At 42.5% G+C, this 13,736-nt stretch overlaps 1 protein-coding gene across 1 annotated transcript in view; it reads left to right on the top strand.

Annotated features, from left to right (window-relative positions):
* Window positions 1-13,736, top strand: part of loxl1 (lysyl oxidase-like 1) — a 90,582-nt gene that overhangs the window by 51,140 nt on the left and 25,706 nt on the right. The window contains exon 3 of the mRNA XM_048617132.1: window positions 3,997-4,134. Within this exon, the coding sequence (XP_048473089.1) occupies window positions 3,997-4,134 (138 nt within the window). The remainder of the gene's footprint in view (window positions 1-3,996; window positions 4,135-13,736) is intronic.

Genomic DNA, 13,736 nt, shown 5'->3' with positions numbered 1-13,736 from the left:
ACCCAGCTCTTCGTTCACTAGACGACACCAATCGGAGTTTTAACAAAAAGAACACTTTTTGAGAAACACTTCAGCCAGTCTCTTTGATTGTTTGCTGCCAGGTGGTAGTGGGATTCAACTTGCAAAGTCACGTCACCTTTGCAAGGCTCGGTTGTGATGAGGGATATCTATTTCTAGGTCTGCAAACTGCTAAGGTTTGATAAATGTTTTTCAAGTCGATAATGTGCCTTTGATCGCACGAATGGAATGAGAATCAAGCGGGTGGAAATTGTGGCACCATTGCTAGATTGCATCTGAGATTGTATTCCATTCTGGGCCTTGCGGGGAGTGAACATAAACGTAAGGACACAAGAACTAAGAGCAGGAGTAGGCCATTCAGCCCTTCAAGCCTGCTCCTCCATTTAATAAGGTCAGAAGTCACACGACACCAGGTTATAGTCCAAACAGGTTTATTTGAAATCACAAGCTTTCAAAGTCACCTGATGAAGGAGCAGTGCTTTGAAAGCTTGTGATTTCAAATAAACCTGTTGGGCTATAACCTGTGACTCCTGACTTTGTTTCCACCCCCCTCCCCCCACCAAAGTCCAACACTAGCACCTCCACATCGTGGCTCTGTTCAGCATGATCATGGCTGATCTTATCTCAGCCTCCGCTCCGTTTCCCTACTTTTTGACCCATTACTAATTAAAAATCTGTCTGTCTCCTCCTTAAATGTACTCAATGTCCCAGCAACCACCACACTCAGAGGCAGTGAATTCCACAGATTCATAACCCTTTGAGAGAAGTAATTTCTCCTTATCTCTGTTTTAAATCTGCTAAAACTGATCTCTCATTCTCGATTGCCCCATATATTCAAACATGCCTTCTGTGTCTACTTTGTCAATCCTCTTTATACACCTCAATTAGATCTCCTCTCATTCTTCTAAACTCCAGAGATAATAAACCTAAACTGCTCAATCTCACTTTATAAAACAAACCCCCTATTTCTGGAATCAATCTAGTCATCCCTTTCTGAACTGCCTGCAATCCAACTCCATCCCTTCTCAGGTAAAGGGACCAAAACTGTACGCAATACTCCAGATGTGGTCTCACTAGTGCCTTGTACACAGATTTGTTACTGGGAGTATTGGTATAAATTGTGGTATAAATCAGACTTGAGGTGTCACTTACATGGTCTTCCAAACTTTGCCATCAGCTGACATCACCGACCCTATCTATGCATGTGTCAGCGACCATTTTGGCATTTGGAATGGTCACAGTGGACATTTGAATTTGATATTTGGCAAGAATTCATGACTGGCCCTTCTCAGCTGGAGGAAACAGAAATCCTCTGGGTCTGCTGTGAATCCTGCCCCTTACTGAAGCCTTGTTTCTACAAGTGAACCTGACAGAATAGAGTATAACCAATGTCTGAACTACGGGACATTCGAGAGGCAGCAGCAAGAGTCTGGAAGGAGTTAGAGTCCCATCAACATGAACGAGCCTACCTTCTCTTAGAAGCATGGATCCCCTTATCTTTCCAATTAAATAATATTGGATCTGACCTATGGGAGTTATCTCCAGTCTAGCTGAGTAGTCTTTCAAATATGTTGAAAAGGTGGGATTGTTTCTTTTAATTGTTCTTTTATGGGATGTGAGTCTCGCTGGCAGGACTAGTATTTGTTACCGTTTCTAACTGAGGGACTTGCTGGGCATTTTCAAAGGCCAGTTAAGGGATAAGCACATCTTTGTGGGTCTGGGGTCTGATGTAAGCCAGGCCGGGTAAGGGTGGCAGATTTCCTTCCCGAAAGGACATTAGTGAAGGTCTTTTATTATCATCGACAGTAATTTAACGGTCAATATTTTTTTAATTCCAGATTTATCAATTGAATTTAAATAAAATGTGGACCGAGGTTTCAATTGGAGCTGAAAGAACAATGTGACATTTCCATACACATCATGGATACCCATTAGCCATTAGTAATCCTCTGGATTACTAAATCAATGACATTGTTTAACCTAGTTGGATAGATGTCTAGGTTATGACACAGAATGTCAACAATGTCAATCTCTCTTCGGCTGTGATAGTTCATTGTCTCCTAACCTTGCACCAACTTGTAAGGTGGTGTCTTTTAATCTACATATGATCAATTGTGTTTGTCAAATGGAGAGAGTTGCCTGTGGCCCTTTGAGGAACATGGCGAATTACTTAATGTCTATTTACTCACAAAAATTTGTCTGCACAAAGCCAATTATGTATTCATTAGGTAATTCAAGTATTTAATTTTCTTCAGGACTGAGCTGTAGCTTAGTGGGCAGCATTCTTGCCTCTGTGTCACAAGTTTCTGCGTTCAAGTTCCCCCTCCATGGTTGGCCACAAAAATCAAGGTTGAAGCAGTCGCGCAGTACTGTGGGTGTGCTGCACTGTCAGCGATGCTGTCTTTCAGATTTGACGTTAAAGCTGATAACATGCCTCCCTGCTCCAGTGGTTGTAAATAATCCTTGGACATTCCTATCAAGAAGAGCAGGGCTGTTCTCCCCGATGTCCTGACCAATATTTATCTCTCTGTCAACATCACAATTAGCTAGTCATTACCCCATTGCAGTTTCTGGGCATTTGTGCTGTCGGCACTACATTGGGGCAGCACAGTGGCTCAGTGATTAGCACCAGGGACCCGAGTTTGATTCTATCCTCGGGCTACTGTCTGTGTGGAGTTTGCACATTCTCCCCGTGCCTGTGCGAGGGTTTCTTCTGGGTACTCTGGTTTCCTCCAAAGACATGCAGGTTAGGTGATTGGCCATGTTAAATTGTTCCATAGTGTCCAGAGATGAATAGGCAAGGTGGATTTGCCATAGGTGATGCAGGGGTAGAGGGATCGGGTAGGGTAGGGTGAGTCTGGGTGGGGTACTCTTAGGAGGATTGGTGTGGACTCAATGGGCCAAATCACCTGTTTCCACACCGTAGGGATTCTGTATACACCTCAAAAGTGTTTCATGGGTTGTTAAAGCCCTTTGAGACAGCCTGGGGTCATGGTAAGTGCTATGTCAAAAAAATGAGTTGTGTTGACATAACATCTTCACATTTGCAGGATGTTCCAAAGCATTTAGTGGTCAATGAAGTGCTTCCCAAATTCAGTCAGTGTTCTAATGCAGGAAATTGTAAAGCCCTGCTATGGGAAGGATGTTTTTAAACTGGAAAGGGTGCAAAAATGATTTACAAGGATGTTACTGAGTCTGGAATGTTTGCATTACAAGGAGAGGCTGGATAAGCTGGGATTTTCTTTTCTGGAGCATCAGAGGCCGAGGGGGGACCAGATAGATGTTTTTAAAGTCATGAGGGGCATAGATAAGATGAATAGCCAACGTCATTTCCCCAGGATAGGGGAGTCCAAAACTAGAAGGCATAGGTTGTAGATGAGTGGGGAAAGATTTAAAAGGAATCAGTAGGGTCACTTTTTCTCACAGTTTATGTAATGAGCTGCCAGAAGAATTGGTGGAGTTGGGTACAATTGCAACACTTAAAAGACATTTGGACAGGTAAATAGATAAGGAAAAGTTCAGAGGAATATGGGCCAAATGCAGGCAAATTGGACCAGTTTAGATTAGGAAAGTTGGTTGGAATGGGTGAATTGGGCCGAGGAATCTGTTTCCATGCCGTATGGCTCTATGACTCTATGATTGGAACCAGGTGGATCTCATTGACTATGAGATCCTTCATTGGGGTTGTTAACATGGGCCAATCAGGTATAAACAGACAGAAACAGGGGATTTAGAGTCTCCTTAGTTGAAAGACTGACTCTGTGCTGACTGGCCACAGTTAGTATACTGTGCATATGTAAATAAAGGGTGACTTGGTGATGGGATACCGGCCTCTATGCAGTTAATGGAATTGGCCCTTCCCTCATCGCTGCCATCTCAGAGTGCTTGGGTGCATGAGTTTGGAATGACATCCTTTTGTTCGCAGCATTCTGGGGTATCCTCACTGGCTCAGACCAAGCTTTCTTTTGTCTCCTTCAGCTCCGCGTACGCTTCTGACGTCACGGATTACGACATCCGAGTTTTGCTGCGGTTTCCCCAGCGGGTAAAGAATCAGGGGCTTGCTGACTTCCTTCCGAACAGACCTCGCCACTCCTGGGAGTGGCACAGCTGCCACCAGTAAGTTCTCCAGAACAGCTTTGCGCATTTCAACAACCCTTTGGGTGCAAATTAGAATTTTCACTTGTGCAAAACCTATGTACGTACGATTGGCCCAGGGATTCAATTAAGATAAAATTATGCCTACACGCCAGTAATTATTTCTGTACAATGAAAATGACTCGAGAATTTTGTTAGAAAGATTACAGCTCATTTAAGACGTCAAGTGAAAAGTTTAAGATAGTGACTGCAAAATTGAATAAATAATGGCAACTGATGTGTCTTTCATATTTAAAAGCAGTGATTAATAATTATTGAGGATTTTTATTTCTGATTCTGTTTGCTTCAGGTTCATCATCTGCTGGTTTCCTTTTCAGATTCCATTTATGTACAGCGGTTGAACATTACGCCCTAGATGTCCTTGAAATTGTACCTAGTTGGTTTTCTATCAAGTAATGAATTGATGTCAATCTTTCAAAGCCGCCATATTTTGGGTAGATTGCCTTGCAGTAACAAAACTACAGAAAATGTTCTGCCTGTTTCACTGTTATGATTGAAATCAATATTTACATCCGTGTTTGCATGACAATCTATAATTCTTGATCCATGCATGGATCAAGTGAGTTCTTGACTAGTTACAGAAAGGGCAAAGAAATTGTCAGTAAGGGAGTAGACACAGAGAATATTGGAGAAACTCAGCAGGTCTGGCAGCATATGTGGAGAGAGAAGCAGAGTTAACATTTTGAGTCCAGACATGACTTCTTCAGAACTCAGAACTGCTTGTGAGGGAGTTGAGTTGCAACTGCCAGTAAACAGAATGGTGTACCTGTCCAAATCTCACTTTTCTCCCATCATCAATGGAACTATCTTTTGTGTAAAGACATTAACGTTCAACTGCTGCATACTTTTAGGGATGACCTAATGCAAAATGGCAGATAATTAATTCTAAAACATCCTTTACAGTTTAAATACAAGCTTTTATCTTAAGATCATACAACACGTCATGGTCTAATTACTACAAATTTTGGTTTGTATTTTGTAAATAATTGAATAGCTCAGCATCCTTCCAATGATTTAGGGTATTACCAAAACCAGGTCTTGTTAGGAGATTAGCTACATTAAGGGGAGGTGATGGCCTAGTAGTATTATCATTGGACTGTTAATCCAGAGACCCAGATAATGTTCTGGGGACCCGGGTTCAAATCCTGCCTTGGCAGATGATGGAATTTGAAATCAATAAAATATCTTGAATTAAGGATCTAATGATGACCATGAATCCATTGCCAATTGCTGGGAAAAGCCCATCTGGTTCATTAATGTCCTTTAAGGAAGGAAACTGCTATTCTTACCTGGTTTGGCCTACATGTGACTCCAGACCCACAGCATGTGGTTGACCCTGGGCAATAAATGCTGCCCAGCCAGTGACACCCTCATCCTGTTAATGAATAAAGGAAAGGAATCAACATTAATTCTTTAATCATTTGATCCGTTGCTGGTCGTTTAAACATTGATGAAATAATATCACCCAGCGATGCCTGTTGGTTTGCTTCAATATTCCCCAGCACAGCACTAACTTGTACTTGTCATGTGCAAGGATCGTGTAGAACCTGGCCTGTATAAAGCAAACTAAATCAAAGTTGCTGGAAAAGCTCAACAGGTCTGGCAGCATCTGTGAAGGAAAAAATAGTTAACGTTTCGGGACAGCGACCCTTCCTCAGAACAAAGCAAACCTTCCTTTTCATTGTCTGGATGTTGAGCGAGCCATTATTCGGCCAACAGTGTGGTGGGGTAGAAATTTACGAATGCTGAAAATGGGCTGGGTTGGCTTGACCGCTTGTTTGCACAACATGCTCAGTGCTCTGTTGTACTGAATGTACTGGGACTAACTAAAAATGAGGAGGATCCATGATGACTATGGGGGTGATAAGTGAGTCATGGAGTTATACAGCATGGACACAGACCGTTCAGTTCAACCAGTCCATGCAAACATAACCCCAAACTGAACTAGTCCCAGCTGCCTGCTCCTGGCCCATATCCCTCCAAACCTTTCCTATTTGTGTACTTATCCAAATGTCTTTTAAACGTAATTGCACCCACATCCACCACTCAGGAAGTTCATTCCACACGTGAACCACCCTCTATCTTTTTAAAATCTCTCTCCCCTCATCTCTTTGTTAAATCTCTCTCCTCTCAACTTAAAAATGTGCCGCCTTGTCTTGAAATCTCTCATCCTCGGGATATGACAACTACCATCAACCCTATCTAAACCCCTTATTATATTGTAAACTTCTTTCTATAAGGTCGCCTGTCCACCTCCTACGCTCCAGTGAAAAAAGTTGCAGCCCATCCAGCCTCTCCTTACAATTCAAACCTTCCATACCCGGCAACATCCTGGTAAATCTCTTCTGAACGCTCTCCAGTTCAATAATGTCCTTCCTATAACAGGGCGACCAGAAGCGCGTACAGTATTCCAGAAGTGGTCTCACCAACATCCTGTACAATCTCAACATGAAGTCCCAACTCCTATACTCAAACGTCTGAGCAATGAAGGCAAGTGTGCTAAACGCCTTCTTAACCACCCTATCTCCACTGTGATGCACATTTCAAAGAATTATGTACCTGAACCTCTAGATTCCTCTGTTCTTGTGTGAACATACACCCTCATTTGGATCTGATGGGAGGAAAAGACTGAGGTCACTCTTTTAGTCGAACCCAATCAGACATTTATTCCTTCTGTATATTTTCTTCAAAAAAGAGAATTTGCACACAATTGTTCCTTTTGCCTTTCGGATTGCATTAACAATCCTGGGAGTAAAGGCTCCATATGGAAACTTGGCCTCTGCTCGCCCTCTTATGACCAATTATTTCAGCAGTGAATTGCCAGAATACTAAAGTTCGACGCGATTACATCATGGGGAGATCCAGGCCAACCTTGCATTTGCCTCTAGGTTGTCAGATCTGGACAGGCCAGTAACTTCTTCAGGCCAGCAGCTCAATTGCATCCAGATGCAGCGACTGACCTCCTGATGCTGTGAATGTTACATGGGACTTGATCCAACCTGTTTCCCCTTGACCTTGCTAAGTTAAACTTTCATATTGGTGAGGTGAAAGATCCTGTGGATGAAGGGAGGGTGTAACTGTCCTGCTTTGCCCATACCCTTCACTGCTGGTGTTTGGATTAAAATGAAACACAGACTCAAGCTTCGATTCCCAATCCCAACGTCGGGAAACATGCCAACTTGCCACACCCATCTTGGGAGTTTCTCTCCTGAATGGTGAGACCTTTGCCTCTGAACAGGGATTGCCAAACATGCTGGAAGTAAGTGAGTTAGGCTCACTTAACACAGGTGTCGTTTATAAATGGGGATAATACTCTCTTCCAACCTCTTCCATCAGACAGAAGATACAGAAGCTTAAACACAAGCACCAACAGGTTCAAGAACAGCTTCTTCCCTGCTGTCATTAGACTGCCGAATGGACCTCTCTAATGGGGGAGGCAATGGTCTAGTGGTATTATCGCTGGACTGTTAATCCAGAGACCTGGATAACGTTCTGAGGACCTGAGTTTGAACCCTGCCACGGCAGATGGTGGAATTTGAATTCATAAAAATATCAGGAATTAAGAACCTAATGATGATCATAAATCCATTGTCGATTGTTGGAAAAACCCATCTAGTTCACTAATGCCCTTTAGGGAAGGAAACTGCCATCCTTACCTAGTCTGGCCTACACGTGACTCCAGACCCACGGCAATGTGGTTGACTCTAAACTGCTCTCTGGGCAATTAGGGATGGGCAATAAATGCTGCCCTAGCCAGCGATGCCCTCATCCCATGAACGAATAAAGAAAAAAAAATTCAAATCTGATATTGATCTTGCTTTTGTGCACCTCCTGTGCATACATAACCTTGTATGCCTCACTCTCTCCATGCACCCTATGATCTGTATGTCCTTGTTTGTTATGATCTGCCTGTACTGCATGCAAGACAAAACTTTTCACTGTATTTAAGTACATGTGACAACAATAAATCAAATCAAATCAACTCAGCAGCCACTGAGTTCCAGGATGTGCTGTTTAAAAGGCCCACCAATATTTTATTAAATCATAGCACCTTTAGCCTTTACTCACTACACATCCCAAGCCACCCTGATGCCCCAGTGCCAAACCATACCCTCCCCCACCACTGCCACCCTTGGGCCCTGCACAGTGCCAACATGCACATATACATCACCTCAGGAGCCTTGTTGAGTTGAAATAAAATGAATATTGAACTTCCTTCTACAGCCTTCATTACATTAAACAAAACTCTGTTCCATGAAAGTCCGCTTTAATCTCTTAAATCAATATTTCTATAAGAAACTGGTGAGGTCACAACTGGAGTATCGTATGGCCCGGCGCAGTGGCTCAGTGGTTAGCACTGCTGCCTCACAGAGCTGGGGATCTGGTTCAACTCCATCCTTGGGTGACTGTCTGTGTGGAGTTTTCATGTTCTCCCTGTGTCTGCATGTGTTTCCTCCAGGTGCTCTGGTTTCCTCCCACTGTCTAAAGATGTGGATTAGCCATGCTAAATTGCCCATTGTGTCCAGAGATGTGTAGGTTAGGTGGTTTAGCTGTGGGAAATTCAGGCTTGTAGGGATAGGGTGGGGATGGGGGTCTGGGTGGGATGCTCTTCAGAGGATCAGTGTGGACTTGATGGGCCGAGTGGCCTGCTTTCACACTGTAGCGATTCTATAATTCTGGTTAACACATTACAGGAAAGATTTAATTGCTGTGGTGAAAGTGCAGTGGAGATTGACTAGAATGTTGCCAGGGCTGGAGAATTGGAGCTCTGAGGAAAGGTTGGGCTTGTTTTCCTTGGAACAGAGAGGACTGAGGGATGACATGATTGAGGTGTACAAAAGTGTGAGGGGTAGAGATAGAGTAAAGTGTTTTCCTTGGCAGAGAGTTCAAAAACCAGCTCTCATAGATTCAAGCTAAGTGGCAGTAGATTAGAAGGGATGTGAGGAAAAACTTTTTTTTTACACAGAGGGTGCTGAGGGTCTGGAATTCGCTGCCTGAGTTGGTGATGGAGGCAGAGACCCTAAACTCTTTTTTAAAAAGTCAAAATTAAAATCAGAAATTGCTGGAAAAACTCAGCAGATCTGGCAGCATCTGTGGAGAGAAAGCAGAGTTAGCATTTCGGGTCCAGTGACCTTTTAAAAAGGTCTTTAAAAAGATCGGATAAGCTTGCTCTCTTTTAAAAAGTATCTGGATCTGAACCTTGACCTCTGTAAGTTGCAGGGCTATGGGCCATATGCTGGAAGATAGGATTAGAAATAGCGTCTGGGTGTCTTTGGGTCAGCACGGAGAAGATGGGCCAAATGGCTGCCTTCTGTGTTGTATCATTTCTATGGTTTTTATGGGTAAATCTCTCACTTCACCTGAGGCAAATGTATGACTGATATGGATGCATCATTTGTCATCACATCTCCAATGGGTTACCTCTGTCTAACAGCTTTTAGGAGGTCATTCTCAGTAATTTGCAGCTGGTTATCAGTAACATTAAGTGGTGTAGAAAGCCGGAGATTGCAGGAAGATCAGGCCTCGTGGGCAGAAAAGGTGGAAATGAAATTCAATCCTTCAATGTGAAGTATCATATTAGTGGTGGCCAAACGAGGCAAGGGATTATGAACAGTGTAGAGGAACAGAGGAACCGGGGAGTACACGTCCGCAGATCACTGAAGGTTCAGAATCGCAACAGTGTTGTGGTGGCTAAGGAGGCCATTCAGCCCATCGTGTCTGCACTCGCTCGATAAGTGAACATCATTACCTAGAGCCAACCTTCTTTTCCCCTATACCCTTGCACGTTATATTTCTTTTCCAACTAATCATTCAATCTCCTCTTGAAGACCTCAGTTGAATCTGCCTCCGCTACATTTGCAGGTGGTACATTTTATACCCTCACTACTTGCTGAGTGAAAAAGTTTTTCCTCAGTTCGCCCTTGCTTCTTTTGCAGACCACTTTAAATCTATGCCCTCTTATAGAGTCATACAACATGGAAATGGACCCTTAGGTGCAACCATTCCATGCCAAACATCATCCCAAACTGAACTAGTCCCACATCCCCCCCCCAAACATTCCTTATTCGTATACTTATCTAAATTTTTCTTTTTAAATTCATTCACGGGATGAGGGTGTCACTGGCCAGGCAGCAATTACTGCCCACCCCTAATTGCCGAGAGAGGAGTTAAGAGACAACCACATTGCTGTGGGTCAGGAGTTACATGTAGGCCCAGACCAGGTAAGGATGGCAGTTTCCTTCCCTAAAGGACATGAGTGAATCAGATGGTATTTTTCACCCCCTGACTATCAACAATGGATTCACAGTCATCATTAGATTCTTAATTTCAGATATTTTTATTGAATTCAAATTCCACCATCTGCCGTGGCAGATTCGAAGTCCAGCAATAATACCACCAGGCCATCACCTCCCCATGTCCACAACTTCCTCTGGCAGTTTATTCCACATATGCATAACTCTCTGCTTAAAAAAAACAAAACCCTCCTGTCTTTTAAAACTATTTTTCCTCTCACCTTAAAAATAGAGTTTGTTAGATTTAAGTAACAATTTACACAACCACATTTTTTTTCTTTTGATGTAGGGATGTTCTGTTACTCCCATCTTTTGCTATGAATACATATTCGGCATATATTTGGTTATCTTTAAACCTCACCGTGACCTCTGTTAGCTTATCAGCAAGTCACTCATAGAGTCATAAAGCTGCACAGGATGGAAATAGACCCTGCAGTACAACCCGTCCATGCTGACCAGACATCCCAAATCAATCCAGACCTCTTGTTCTTGTTCCTTTTATGAACAGGAACAGTTTCTCCTTATTTACTCTTATGCAGCCATTCATGATTTTGAAAACCTCTATCAGATCTCTTCTCTGAGAACAGTCTGAATTTCTTGAATCTATGTTTACAACTGAAGTTCCTCATCCCTGGAGGCTTGCTTATAAATCGCTTTTGCACAGTTTCTAACATATACCCTTCCTGTAATGTGGCACCCAGAACTGTACATAGTAGGTTGTAAGAAATGGTCCTGAAGGCACTTTCACTGACTGAATTTGATAGAATAAGATTGTGAGGATTAGACTAGGACTGTATAAATCAACATTAAGACCATGTTCTGTGTATTGGTTTGTTCGCTGTATTGAAGGAAGGATGTGATCGCAATCAAGAGAGTGCAGAAGGGGATTTACGAGGATGTTGGCAAGACTGGAGAATTTAAGATGCAAGGAAAGATCAGATTAACTTGTGTTGTTTTCCTTGGAGGCTGAGACATAGTTGAGGTGCATAATATTGAGGGGCGTGGATCAAATGGACATGAAGGATCTGTTTATGTTAACAGGGAAATCAATAACCGGGATGGGGTACAGATTTAACATAATTGGCAGACGGACTACAAAACTGTTGAAGAGCAACTTTGTTCACTGCTGTGGAGGTAGGGTGTGGATTTGGAGTTTACTACTTGAAAGGGTGAAAGAGGCAGAAACACTGATTTTAAAAATTACGTGAATAGAGTCATAGAGTTGTACAGCACAGAAATAGACCCTTCGATCCAACTCGTCCATGCCAACCAGATATCCTAAATTAATCTTGTCCATTTGCCAGCATTTGGCCCATATCCCTCTAAACCTTATGCATTTGACTTGCTGTATCCTAGAGTGTTTATTCCAAGCTACACTGATTCTTGGCCATGCAACAGGCCAGAGCTCAACACGCAGGAGACAAACAGGCTGAGTGAGTGGCTCCTTTAACATGTGCATATTTACCACAAAAGCTCCCAAACAATATTAAAGGGTCTGCAGATAGAAATAAGAGGGAACATTGGCTAAGCACCAAGTGATCTAAAGTGGGATTAGGCTTGTTAGGTGTTATTCTGTTGGTAAAAAGCTCAATGGGCTAAATCTGTGACACACATTTTTCAATGTTACGTCCTGTTCCTTTTTTTAGTTTCCGAAGAAATAGCGTCTTTCAGCCCTTAATCATATAAATGAGCTTTTTCCTTTTTGCTGGCAACTTGCCGACTGGCCATAATTGCACAACAGCAAGCTTGTAAACTATGTGAAATATTCCTAACAAACAAGTCCGAAGTTTGTGACTACAAAGGCCTGACTGTACCAGAGTGGATAAATGATCTTCAAGTTTGTGCAAGTCCACTGCAATGCTTTTGCCTTCTGCTGTCAGCCAACAAAATAGCCATAGAAATTCCTGAATTGTTAGATGTTGAAAGGGAGAGAATGAAATGGGGTCTGTAACACAACAATTCAGATGTCAAAATAGGAGACTAGAACATATATTGACCTGATACATCAAGTGCCAGAAATAGTGATGGGGTTTGGACCCTTTTCTGAATGCTGTTCTTTTAGATGACTATTTTACCTTAACAATCATGTCCTTGTTGAAATAATATTGGGTATAGTCTGCACCGACGCTCCATTCAATCCCATGGTTGCTTGATTTAGACCATAATTTGTAGTAGCAGAAGTAGGCCATTTGGCCCATCGAGTCTGTTCTGCCTTTCAGTGAGATCTTGACTGATCTGATAGTCCTGATCTCCACTTTCCTACAAAAACAAGAATTGCTGGAAAAGCTCAGCATGTCTGGCAACATCTGTGGAGAGAAATCAAAGTTAATGATTCGGGTCACAGGGTTCTGAAGAAGGGTCACCGGACCCGAAACGTTAACTCTGATTTTTTCTCCACAGATGCTGCCAGACCTGCTGAGTTTTTCCAGCAAACTTCTGTTTTTGTTTCTGATTGAAGGCATCTGCAGTTTTTTCGGTTTTTGTTTTGTGATGTTGTTTGAGACTGTGGTGCTCCCATGTCACTGCACTGGTGTGTCAGCCTTGGACTAATTGCTCATGCCCTGAAATGAGCTATTTACCATGACCTCATGATCCAAGGGTGAGGATGTTTCACCTGAACCATTGTTGAAAATGGGTTTATCCTGGAGCAGTTTGAAACCCTTGGATAGTTGCTTCTACAATTTACAGTTGATTTCCTAGTCCTTGCAGGAAGAAAGAAAAGATATAACTGTTTATTTATTTTTTGACTCAGTTACCCATGTAACTAACTTTTGAATCTTGACAAATGCATTATCTAAGCTTTGATCGATATAGAACTGGCCAACAATGGCTATCATTTGGGCTTGACTGTCGTAGAGTCGTACAGCACAGAAAGAGACCCTTTGGCCCAACTTGTTCATGCTGAATAGGTTTCCTAAACTGAACTAGTTCCATTTGCCTGCATTTGCCCCATATCCCTCTAACCCTTTCCTATCCATGTACCCGTCCGAATGTCTTTTAAATGTTCTAATTGTACTTGCCTGTACCACTTCTTCTGGCAGCTCTTTCCATAGACATATTGCCTTCTGTGTGAATAAGTTGCCCCTCAGGTCCCTTTTAAATCTTTCCCCTCTCACCTTAAACCTGTGCCCTCTAGTTTTGTTGGAGATTCCAAAGATATCACTACAAATACAACAGACTTCAAATATAAAACTGAATTTGTTCACCTCTCTCTATCTCTTTCTCTCTCTTTTTTTTTCTCTCTCTTTCTCTTTCTCTTGCCCTCTCTGA

The sequence above is a fragment of the Rhincodon typus genome, chromosome 36 (assembly GCF_021869965.1).
Source record: "Rhincodon typus isolate 14 chromosome 36, sRhiTyp1.1, whole genome shotgun sequence".
In the NCBI taxonomy this organism is placed as follows: Eukaryota; Metazoa; Chordata; class Chondrichthyes; order Orectolobiformes; family Rhincodontidae; genus Rhincodon; species Rhincodon typus.
The sequence above is the reverse complement of the archived record's forward strand: the minus strand, read 5'-3'. Positions and strand labels throughout refer to the sequence as shown.